Below are 13216 nucleotides of genomic sequence, written 5' to 3' on the forward strand. Positions count from 1 at the left end.
TTCTGAGCAATGGGATTATATATGTTTTCTATTTTTTCTTTTCATGTATTTGCTATATTTTCCAAATTTCCAACAAGGAACATGTGTTACTTTTATGATTTAAGAAAATTATTATTTAAAAGTATGCACTTTTTAAAAAGAAAATTATTAGTATTGAGTTAATAGGTTTAGTTTCTAACTCTGAAGATGAACCTTTTTAAAGCAGGCTATGGGGCTCAACCGTATAAACCAGAAGCCTATATATTAAAAAGTATGTTTTGTTTGTTGGGGATAAATTATCTTGATGGTTTCTTTATGTCTCCTCTGCTATGAAAACAGACATTGCCACTCTATGTTACAAGGGTAAAATATGAATTAAAAGAGAATTACTAAAACAAAATACCTGTGGCTCTTTAGACAAATACATATGTTGATACCATCATTGCAACATAACTACTGTTTATATGTCCTGTGAGAATTAGCAAGAAGTGTGTTAAGTATGTAAAGAACCACAGAGAAACTATTTTGTAAATACAAATTATGATTCTCTTAGCATAACTTTTATTTATATGTGTTGCAGTATAACCTTGAATATTTGGATGCCAGCCATAACCATGTGATAACCCTTGAGGGATTTAGAGGTCTGATGAAACTGAAGCACTTAGACTTGAGCTGGAATCAACTGAAAAAATCTGGCGATGAAATAAATATGTTATGCAAACACACCACAAGCCTTCTCACTCTTGATATTCAACATAATCCATGGCAAAAGGTACGCCACAGACATGTTACTAAAAAGCAAACATTTTTATTTCAGAGCCATTTCCCTACTAACTTTACTATTCAGTAATAGCCAGAGATAGGCAAAGTATCTTCATTTTTCTAGACTTCCTTCGTGGAAGTCATTCATAAATTGGATTTAATATACTGATCAAATGAATCAGATGTTACTATAAGAACAGACTATAATTTCATATCAGATTTTTTGTAACCTCTAATAGATTGAGAACATTATTGCTTTGAGTCATTGATGTCATTGCCATTTGCAAACCTCCAGAGATTTTATATAGTTCAGTGTGCTGGAACTGTATTTTAATGAGGCATAGGAACCAAGAATAATATAATACAGTGAGAGGGGCATACTATTAAGGAAGAAACATAATTTGATTTATAATATATCCTAATCTGTGGTTGAGCAACATGTTTTACAATTTTATTTTGCATTTTGCATTATTCATTACTTGTTTTCAATTTTAAGTCCAGAAATCCCCTCCCCTCATAAACCTGCATTATAAAGTCTTATGTTCTCTTATAAAAAGGCAATCTGAACATTATTTTTTCTCATTACAAAAATATGTAGGTTAATGCTAGGTAATTTCCATATTCCATGACTATACTTAAGTATATCTTCAAGTATTTAAAGTAAGTCCCAAGATTATAAAGTCAAGAATCTTCCTTTCTCTGCCCTTAAAAGATGTAATCAGGTTGTGTTCAGCCTTTAAAAAGGAAACTAAAGCACAACTGGTTCTATTAAATTGACCATATTACTAAGTTTATATTGCTGTATTTCTTCTTTTTTGCTCAGTAAAAGTGAATAATATTTTTCCTTTGCCAAAGCATATTTCCTGGATGATCACACTACAGCTATCTCCCTGTTGCCAAATTGGATTGTCAAAGGCTAAAGATCCGTATTGAATCACACAGGGAGATGACTAGCTTACTGCTGATCTAGATAAACAGGAGTCACTACAGTTGTTCTTTTAACACTTTTCACTTTTCAATAGCTTATGGAATTTCCCTCCCTCATCAGAGTAGAATCACCAACCTTCAAACAAATAGATTAATCATTAAATATAATTTCAACTATTATTTAAATAATTAAGCTTTTATTTTTAGGTATATGTCATGAACAAGGAAATGTATGATTTTGAATTATATGGAAAGACATGAAAACACTCATTTTCATGCCATAACATATTTAATAATTAATCAAAAAATTTTTTTTTGTTTTTCCCAAGCCAGCCACATTGAGGCTGAGTGTTATTGGCAGATTAAAGACTCTTACCCGTTTAAATGGAGTCTTCATTTCTGAAGAAGAAGCAACAGCAGCTATGAAATTTATTGCTGGAACAAGGATTACTCAGGTTGGATTTTACTGTTTACTATTCATTGGGCTATTTAGAACATACAAATAATATTTTGCATACTCTTTTTCTGTCATTAAGATTTTATATTCCCTCTTAGCCTATTGATAAAAAATTAATATAGAGCAATCATACCACTTGATTTTTTTCTGTTTAAATGTATCTCATTTAAATACCAAATTGTTGTATGGATTCTCTTGATTATCCATGAACACTACACCAAAAATACCTTGAGAGTAACTGCTTTTTTACCAGTCACCTGAACTCACCGAAGCCCTTTCTAGAGCCTACATGAAAATAAGCAACTTTCTGAGGATAAGGTAAGCTGAGACGCTTTCAGAAAGCATTTAGTGAATTATCTATCTACTTAATATTAACATTGTATTTGTTTGGCTGAAAAGAACAAAATCCATTAACATGGAAGGAGGGGAAATATCTTTGTTATCCATATTAAGAATGCTGTACTTTAGCCAAAGTAGCTTCAACATCCTAAATATATCTACTCTAGTTTTCCAGCTGTTTACTTTTTGTGGAGTATCAGAATATTAATTCCTTAAGCAATGTAATGTTTAATTTTGGATCTATTCAAAATTTTGAAAAGAAACTTTTTATTGATAAAAAATTCACAATCCTAAAGAAGAGTTGGGAATTTACCCTAAGAAAAGAACTAAAAATAGAACTACCATTCCACTCAGCAATCCCATTTCTGGGGCTATAACCAAAAGAAAATTACTCGTTCTACTAAAAAGACACATGCATTAATATGTTCATTGCAGCACTATTCACAATCGTCAAATCACAGAATCAACCTAGGTGCCCGTCAGTGGTGGATTGGATAAAGAAAACATGGTAAATGTACACCATGGAATGCTACGCAGCCATAAAAAAGAATGAAATCATGTTCTTCGCAGCAACATGGATGCAGCTGAAGACCATTATCCTAAGCGAATTAACACAGAAACAGAAAACCAAATACCACGTTATCACTTATAAGCGGGAGCTAAACGTTGGGTACACATGAACATAAATATGGGAACAATACACATTGGGGAATACAACAGGGAGGAGGGAGATGGGCAGGGCTGAAAAATTACCTATTGGGTACTATGCCCACTACCTGGATGATGGCTTCAATCCTACCCCAAACCTCAACATTATGCAATGTATCCTTGTAACAAACCTCCACATGTACCCCCTGAATCTAAAATTAAAATTGAAATTAAGAAAATTAGTTTTTTTAAAAGAAATCAAATCCTGCTAAAATCCTTTAAGACAATGTGGTATCGGCACAGAGCTAGACAAGTAGACCAACGGAACAGAATAAAGACCTAATATAGACTGTGGAAACTTTATAAATAACAGAACTGCCTTTGCAGATCAGGGAGATTATTCAATAAAAGGCATTAAGGACTTTATTGTAAAAGGCAAAACCAAAAATTTTTGAAGAAAATATCAGGGATTATCATTACGACTTTGAATTTGTGAATAATTTAGTAGGCAAGAAACAAAGAGCATAAACCATAAATAATTGGACATGTCTACATTAAAATTAATATATCTTTTTTCAAAGAAAGTGAAAAGACAAGCTACATACTGGGAAAAGAAATTTGCAACACAACTGTCCAAAGATATTCTTTATATATCCAGAATATATAAGGAAAAAGACAACCAGCCAAACAGAAAAATGCGCCAAAGATCTGAACATACACTTCACTGGAGAGGAAATCAGAACAGCCAATTAACTTAGGAAAAGATGCTCCACCACATTAGTATTCAAGAAAATGAACATTAAAACCGTAATGACCTACCAATTTTTGCCAGTTTTATAGATGAGCAAAAACTTTAAAGTCTGACAATACCAAGCTGTTGCAAGAATATGCAGTGAAAGTGTAATTTTTCTGAAGTGGTACAACCACTCTGGAAAACAAATTGACATTATTCAGTAAAGCTGATGTATATTTGTGTGTGTGTGTGTGTGTGTTCTACAACCCAGCAATTTTACTTTACTTCTGTGCATATACTCTAAAGAAACTCTTGCATGTATGTACCAGGAAACATGCACAAGAATATTCATGACAACAGTGTTTATAATAGCAAAAACTGAATCAACTCCAATGTTAATTGACAGGAGAGTCATTAAGGGAATACTATACACAGGACATATGAATGAACTACAGCTACATACAGAAGCTTAGATGAATCTGATGAATATGATATTGAACAAAAAAGGCAAGTCATAGAAGAATACATACATATTATTCAATTTACAGGAAGTTCAAATATGTGCAAAACTAAATTATATATTGCTTATGGACACAGACATAGGATTATAAAGAAAGCAAGTGAATGGTGGACAAAACATTTGAAATAATGATCACTTCTACAGAGAAGGAGAGAAAAGGACTTAGGATCGGGCCCACGGGATGCTTGTAATCTATTCATAATATTCTAGCTCTTAAGCTAGTTTCATGGGTGGATTATATGGGTGTTCATATTATAGTAATCCTTTTACAATCTTATAAATATGATCTTGTAATGGTTCCATATTTGCTAAAACAAGAAACAATGTAATTAAAGTATGTCTGGATATTGAAAACAATTTAAGGCAAAGGAAATGTTACATTTTAAAATTATTTATTGGGCCACTCATCTTCCCTGGAAACAATAATTTTAGCTATGTATCAACTAACCTCTGTATACTGTTTCCTTTTTTCATTGTATTTTTTAAATTTTATTAGTTATCTCTCTTACGGCATTCTAGTACTAAAGAGGAGAGACCACGGATACTTAGTATATGGCCTTCTGCCAAAATTCTGACGCAGATTTCAAAGTTAGGACCTCATTTACATCCGAGTGGAAACTGGTACTTGAAGGTAAAGGTTAATTCTACTAAACTTAATATAAAGTTTAATTTAAATCTATTTTTAAGTCATTGTTGGTCTGTGTATCATAAAGAAGGCACAGATAGGTAAGGGACAGAAAGCTGGAAGAGATTAATTAAAATAGGGAAGAAACACTTAAGATCTACCTCTTGGAAAATTTCAAGTATACAATACCGTATCGTTAACTTTAGTCCTTACCTTTAGTCATTAAAGTTATCATTAACTTTAGTGTTGTACATTAGGGTCTCTAGAAAGTATTCGTTGTGCATAACTGAAACTTTGTACCTCTTGACCAACATCTGCCCATTTCCCATTGCCCCCAGCCCCTGGCAACCACTATTCTACTCTCTCCTATGAGTTTGACTGTTTTAGAGTTCATATATAATTGAGATCATGCAGTTTTTAATTTATAATGTATGCTTGTATCAAGTTATACATCTTTAATATATGTAATTTTAAATTGTCAATTATACTTCAATAGAGTTGGAAAAAATAAAAATAAGAAAGACATTGTTATTATTAGAAAAAAGTAATACATTTGTCATATTCCAAAAAATAAAAAACAGGGAGGTCAAGTCATGAGTGGCTGTGTCAGATGGGCTGGGCCTTGACTGCGCTTGCCACAGAATTGGAAATTTAAGATAAAGGTGCACTAAAACTGAAGGACAAATTTAAAGGGCCATTCTAATTCTGGATTCTGATAACATGTCAGAATAGGCAAGCAAACATTAAAGACTCAGAGCCAGAGATCAAGCCAAAATTTGGACAGCAAGAGTCAGGTATCCTGACAAGGGAGTAGGGGAGCTGGTCAGAATTCAGCCAAGGATAAGGGAAAAGGTCATAGAACACTAGCAGCTTCTTGCTACATTAGGTGTCCTTATACCTCTTGCCAAACATAGAAACTGGGCTAAGTGAAGCTGCTCCTTGAAAATGGGAGATATTACTCGCATTACTTTTATTACAAGATATATATAGATATTGAGCTGCAAATGAAGGCCCAGTGACAGCCTTGGCTGACCCACAGGCAGTTCCAGAGTTAGAGGAGCCAGAATGGCCCTTTAAATTTGTCCTAAGTTGGGTTGAGATGGTCAGGCCTTTATATGCCTCCATCACTGGCTGAGGGCCAACCTGGGAAGGAGCGTGATCTTGGCAGCTGTCTACAGCAAGGCAGTCCCTGCAGGGGACTGACAGCTGAAGGCTCTCTGCCAGAAGCACTCCCAGCAGCTGGGGACAAGTCCATTACTGCAATGGGACTCTAGCTCATCACAGTGTCCTTAATACCATATAAGTCCTTCTTGGAGTTATAATCTTGTCAAATTTTACTTTTCTGTAAACTAATAGCTTCATAATATTCCTGAAGGAATTCTTTTGATACCTACTTATCACATTTGAATTATTTCATTAGCTTTTTAAAATGTTACTAACATTAACTGAATTTATTTATAAGATTTAGAAATAACATATAATGTAAATTATTCTACAGATAACTGCCTTAAATTTAGATGGACAACATCTTTTTGAAATCACAAATTTAGAAAAATTGGAAAATTTGAAATGGGCATCATTCAGCAATAATAATCTCACTAAAATGGAGGGTCTGGAATCCTGTATTAACTTGGAAGAGCTCACATTAGATGGAAACTGCATCTCAAAGATAGAAGGTAAGGTACTTAAGAACTTTGAAGTCTCAAAATATGGATGTCTAAACAACAAAGCAAAAAATAACCCTGAGAACAGAGTTTCTGAAGAGGAAGATCTCTAGGAAAGTTAAGTTTTGTGGCAGAGTATTCTAAATACCTGCGTGAGGTAATACAACTATTAGTTAGCTATATTGGACCATTCTACAATATATATATATACTTCAAAACATCATGTTGTACAAGATAAATAGATACAATATTATCTGTCCAATTAAAAAATAAAAGATAAATAAAAAATTAAAACAAGTTCATACCTATTCATGGAATTTGTGACTATTTTACTTTATATGAGCCCGGCAAGCTGACTTTATCTCCTGTGCCTTCTCTCTCCTCTCCTCTGTGCTAGTTTATAATCTGTTACCAAACACTAGCACATACCAACTAGTTAGTCATTAACGTCTGTAAAGTTGAATGCACAAATGAATGAGGTATGCTTTTGAAAAAGATGAAGCAGACTAGTTCTGTTTTAAAAATATAAAATTAAGGTTATATTTGGAAATTTGAATACTTCAACAAAAAATGAAAATTATACTCATTAGAGGTTGAAAATAAAATATACTATATGTAACCTTTTCCATGGATCCACATACAAGTCCAATTAAGCAGCTTTAGTAATATCTTAATAATAATGATACCAATATAACATATTTTATTTGACTGTTTAAAGTTCAGTGTTAAAACATATTTTTCTGAACCAGAGAGAATAAAAAAGACTTTTCCTCCCTTTCTCCTTCCACGCTTCTTAGATTCTTCTCTTCATTTGGATTTATGCTTATCAACAGCTAAATATCATGAGTTTAGAGAACGTGTCCCAGAATATATACTACCAAGTCAAGTATTTTCTGACTCCTCCCCAGCTTTATTTTATTCTTACCTTCATTAGAAAGAAATTGAAGGAAGCTTTCCATGACTTGCTACCAACTTTCTCTTATTCTCCCTCTCCATCTACTCAAAAGAGTAACTAACTCCTAGAAATTAAAAAATATTTCCACAAGTGTGCACTATTTGATTGAAAAGAGAAATATGTATATGTGTATACACACATACACTTATCTGAATAAAGAATATTTCTGTATGTGCATTTTGGTAACATGGTTGTGTTTGTCAAGGAGAGAAGGTAAGAATTAGAAATCATGGCTGGGAAAGGGAATTTATACTTTATTCATTTTTGAATTGGATTATTTTTAGCATGTGTATATACTACATTTTTCATAAAACAGAAGATTTGATTTCAAAAAATTATATATATAAAAGCAAGTATTAAATATATCTAAGAAAGCATACATAACATTTGTTAAATATTTCATTTTAATGGTTGTTAACAATATGTTTCTAAAACTTTCTTGATCATGAGAATCACTTGGGATACTTATTGAAGACACAGATTCACAGGCCTCTCTTCTGTAGATTTCAGTAGAGTAAACTTAGGGGTAGCTCAGGCACCTGTGTCTAGAACTATCACCAGTCTCCCATTCCCCTACAGCTGGGTATTAGTTTTGCTTTGTACATAACAATTAAAAACCCTATTTCCTTTTCATTTCCTTCCATAAACTTAATAAACAGAAGAATCTTCCAATCTGTATTTTTCTTACGCCTACATTTTGGAGAAGATAGCTACCCCTCTAAACTTTAACAGGAGTTTCTCCTTTTTTTTCACACATGGGTAGGTTCCATATCCATTTAATGATTTTTGCTCTGATGGCTTTGATCCTGTCTTGCCCTGGATTGATTCACCTTCAACACTGTACAGTCCCACAATAGGAACTAATGTGAAAGGGACCACAGATAATTATTTGATACTTTCCAAACATTATTCCATTTAATTTCATAACTCCTTGGAAGTATGGAGTTTCATAACTCCTTGGATGAGGAAATTAAGGCTCAGCAGTTACATAATTTATGTATCACCACAAACCTAGTAGTGATACATTTGAAGCCAACTAAGATTCCGAAGTTCTTGTCTTTCAACTGCACCAGCCTGGCTATACTTATAAAGTGCTTGCAGTACATAATGTATGCAGGAGTTAGACTGGTCCTATTTTCTAAACTTCCATCTTAGAGTACTTTTAGGCATATGAAAGTAAAAGTAGGCTAAATCGTTCATTTTAATACAAAGGATGCACTTTCCAGAATGTGGTTCCTTCCCCTTAATGTTTAAAAATGAGGGCTGGTGATTATTTTCAGCTTTGTGTAGAGCTTTTTGTTTTCAAAATGGTGAAAATCTTAATTAATTACATCATTTTAAGGTTATTTGAAAGAGAAATTCAATATGTTCATGTAATGCCTTTCCTTAACTCCTAAGAAGAAGGAATCTACTTAGAAATACAAAATTTGAATTTAATGTTTGAGATGAGGCTTATATACAAGATTATATTCTTCCAAAACAAAGGGAAAAGCAATATGGTTAGTATTACACAATCTTTAAAGCCATTTGAGCCTAGCTATTTGATTACAATAAAATGACCAGCCAGTTATTTTTTAAATTAACCCTTTAGTGTTACCTGAATCTTTTCTTGAATTTGCTTATTTTTCTAGGTATTTCCAAGATGACTAAATTAACTCGCCTCAGCATAAATAATAATCTTCTCACTGGTTTGGAACAGCATACCTTTGATAATATGCTTCATCTTCACTCCCTTTCTCTTGAGAACAACAGAATCACTTCATTGAGTGGTTTACAAAAATCTTTTACTCTTGTTGAGTTATACATAAGCAATAACTATATTGCTGTCAATCAGGAGATGTACAATTTAAAGGTAATCATCTGGGGTAGTAATTTTTTTGTTTTTTAAAATATGTATTGTTTATTTATATTATGAAAGTAATGCATGTTTACTGCACAGAATTTGGAAAATATAAAGAAAATAAAAATAAGAATAACAAGGTTATTAAAATGTATTTGCATTCAATTTTGTATACATACAAATATATATCTGTGTATACATAATGTCCCCATTTGCTATCCTTCTGGGGTAACTTTTTTTAATACTCAAGTATGATAAACCAAACCTATTCTTCCTAACTAGTGCCTTCTTCATATTTCCAGGGATTCTTTAGCATTCTCCCGTTCTCAGTACAATTCTTGATGATCTCTCACTGTTCTCTTAGCAGTGGCTCAAATTCGGTCACCTTTGCTCAGATTTGCTTTCTTTAATTCCCCCAAAGAAACCACTAATTTAAGGCTATTGTGTAATAGGATTTACTAAAGGTTTGAACAAAACAGAGGGTTTCTATAGCACAGAACAAGAATCGACTTCAAATGTCATGTTTGACTTCATTGTTTCTAAAGTTCAGTGGCCATTTTCTAACACTATGGGTCTTACACTGGCCTCTCCTTTTGCTGATACAATATTACTAGGACTTTATCTCCTACCAAAAACTTGTGTCCATTTCCTGTCTTTTCTTAGTTCAGACTTCTCCCCATTCTATTCCCCCAATATAATTACTACTTATAGAGCTAGGGAGGCAACCTAATCAACAACACCAGCAACACAATAAGCCATTTCACATTATGATGCACAGTAGTTTTACTCCCTCTTGTCTTCACCTCTCCTTCCATACCTACCAAGACCCTTCCTTCACAACAAAGGCATATCAAAGTGTCTTGTCTAATAAAACAGCACATTTCCCTTAGGATGAATTCTACTACCCTCTCAGAAAGTAGAAGCAGTTCAGTTTCATCGCTTTTCAAAAAGCAGTGTCTTTTATTCCTGTTATATCTATATAGACACATACATCCATTTATTAAGCCATTATTCCATAAATAAAGTGTATTTGTCTTGAACATAGCAAAGTTCCCTCTAAGCCCTTACCATTAATAGATAATACGTTTGGCACTAGTATCCTAAAAGAGACTCTGATTTTATAACATAGACCATTGAAATATTGCACAGAATTATACCTTAGTGGTCTGAAAGGGTAACGCTTGCTCTTAAAAGTGTACTTAGGCTGGGTATGATGGCTTATGCCTATAATTTTCAGCACTTTGGGAGGCCATGGTGGGAGGATCACTTGAGCCTAGGAGTTTGAGGTTGCAATGAGCTATGATCTGACCACTGCACTCCAGCCTGAGCAACAGCATAAGACCATGTCTTTAAAAAAAAAAAAAAAGTACTTAAAAGCACTGAAATCCCATGGAAAGATAGCTAATATAATTCCAATATTAAAATTTGAGGATGGCTAACCTCTTACTAGAGTGCTTTAAATATACATATAGATAAATATATGTATTTTATTACCTAGGGTTTATGCAACTTGGTCATTCTAGACATGTGTGGAAACATTATTATATGGAATCAAGAAAACTACCGGTTGTTTGTAATATTTCATCTTCCAGAACTGAAAGCTTTGGATGGGATATCAATTGTAAGTTGTTTTATGACTCATAACATTTGGTCTAAGCTGCAGTCACATATTCACAGGACATGGTCATTTTGAACATTGCTTTATCACTAGCATGATAGCCAAATTTATTATACTTGTAATCTAAGTCTCCAAAGCTTATTTTAGATCTGGGTTTTTAAATTTTGTCATCTGGTCAATTCTTAATTGTCCGAATTGTGGTGGAAGGGGAGGGTTGTGCTGCTTACAATAGAACCCATTGAATTCAGTGCCTAAAAGGTAAAGAACACAATTTTATGGGGCAAGATAGAAAAATTATGCACTGGAGCTTCACCATCCTCTTAAGCCTAAAAGCAGCTTTCTATTTTCAGTGAAAATATAGTTGCTAATATTAATAATTAATAAAAATATATTTGAACCAACAAACGTGGTATGTCAACATTACTAAGTAAGCTGTAAAGAAAAACAGACACAGACCCTAGGACTGAATGTGAAAGCAACATTTGGATACTTGGATTCTATAACGAGCAAATTCATAGGGCTCCTGTTTTCCACATAACAGGGTAAATGCGTGACAAATGTGTAAAGAGTAAAAGGTTTCCCTGTGTAATGTTGCCTAGCTCCTATCAGAGAAGAAAACACATCAAATTTTCTAGAAAATTGAAAGATAGTTCATGATCATTTAGTATTCTGAGGTACTCCCAGAAGATTACTAATCCTAGCCCTTCTGTTTTCTGGACCCTCCTCAGAATGGGTCACTAAAACTTTCTCACTCCAACACATACAAATTCCCTAGAACCTTGTATTCTGGGCTTTATTTAGTTGTTAGCTTTCACTGAAGAATGTTTTTTAAAATACTCCTATGAGACCAGTACTGCATTTACTCTAAAGGTGTTGAGGATCTTATCTGTCCTATCTCTCTGTGACCTCATTTGAAGGGCCACATGAGAAAGCACTTATAGAAATAAATGTAAGAAAAACATTTACCCCAAGGAAAAGTTATGTTCTGCTTACTGACAATGAGTGTATTAGTCTCAACTCACGCTACTAAAAAGACATACCCAAGACTGGGCAATGTATAAAGGAAAGAGGTTTAATCGACTTACAGTTCCACATGGCTAGGGAGGCCTCACAATCATAATGGAAGACAAAGGAAGAGCAAAGTCATAGCAGCAGGCAAGAGAACATGTGCAGGGGAACTCCCCTTTATAAAACCATCTGATCTCATAAGACTTATTCACTATCATGAGACAGCATAAGAAAAACACAACCCCATGATTCAATTACCTCCCACTGGGTCCCTCCCATGACACGTGGGGATTATTACAATTCAGGGTGAGATTTGGGTGGGAACACAGAGCCAAACCATATCATACCACCCCTGGCCCCTCCCAAATCTCATGATCTAACATTTCAAAACCAATCATGCCTTCCCAACGGTCCCCCAACTCATTTCAGCATTAGTTCAAAATTCCACAGTCCAAAGTGTGAGCTGAGACAAGTCAAGTCCGTTCTGCCTATGAGCCTGTAAAATCAAAAGCAAGTTAGTTACTTTCTAGATACTATGTGGGTACAGGCATCGGGTAAATACACCCATTCCAAATGGGAGAAATTGGCCAAAACAAAGGGGCTACAGGCCCCATGCAAGTCCAAAATCCAGTGAGGCAGCCAAGTCTTAAAGCTCTGAAATGATCTCCTTTGACTCCATGTCTCACATCCAGGTCATGCTGATGCAAGAGGTGGGCTCCCACAGCCTTAGTCAGCTCCACTCCTGTGGCTTTGCTGGATACAGCCTCCCTCCCAGCTGCTTTCACAGGCTGGCATTGAGTGTCTGTGGCTTTTCCAGTTGCACAGTGCAAGCTGTGGGTGGATCTACCATTCTGGGGTCTGAAAGATGGTGGTCCTCTCCTCATAGCTCCAATAGGCAGTGCCCCAGTGGGGACTCTGTGTGGGGTCTCCCACCCCACATTTCTTTTTGGCACTGCACTAGCAGAGGGCAGCAGGCTTCTGCCTGGACATCTAGGCATTTCCATACACCCTCTGAAATCTAGGCAGAGGTTCCCAAACCTCAGTTCTTGACTTCTGTGTACCCACAAGACCAACACCATTTCAAAGCTGCCAAGACTTGGGGCTTGCACCGTATGAAGCCATGGCTTGAGCTATACATTGG

General features: G+C 34.7%; 1 protein-coding gene across 18 annotated transcripts in view; it reads left to right on the forward strand.

The window, feature by feature from the left end:
- Positions 1–13216, forward strand: part of LRRC9 (leucine rich repeat containing 9) — a 157979-nt gene that overhangs the window by 79781 nt on the left and 64982 nt on the right. For 17 of the 18 annotated variants that reach the window (XR_012090974.1, XR_005235390.2, XR_012090975.1 and 14 more), the window contains 6 exons: positions 560–751; positions 1998–2123; positions 4862–4996; positions 6489–6666; positions 9241–9461; positions 10948–11070. Coding sequence is in view for 15 of the 18 variants with exons in the window: in XM_073011052.1 (XP_072867153.1) it covers positions 560–751; positions 1998–2123; positions 4862–4996; positions 6489–6666; positions 9241–9461; positions 10948–11070 (975 nt within the window). In the remaining 3 variants the exon portion in view is untranslated. The remainder of the gene's footprint in view (positions 1–559; positions 752–1997; positions 2124–4861; positions 4997–6488; positions 6667–9240; positions 9462–10947; positions 11071–13216) is intronic. The other variant, XM_073011048.1, reaches the window with a different exon arrangement.

Source organism: Chlorocebus sabaeus, chromosome 24 (assembly GCF_047675955.1).
Source record: "Chlorocebus sabaeus isolate Y175 chromosome 24, mChlSab1.0.hap1, whole genome shotgun sequence".
NCBI lineage: Eukaryota > Metazoa > Chordata > Mammalia > Primates > Cercopithecidae > Chlorocebus > Chlorocebus sabaeus.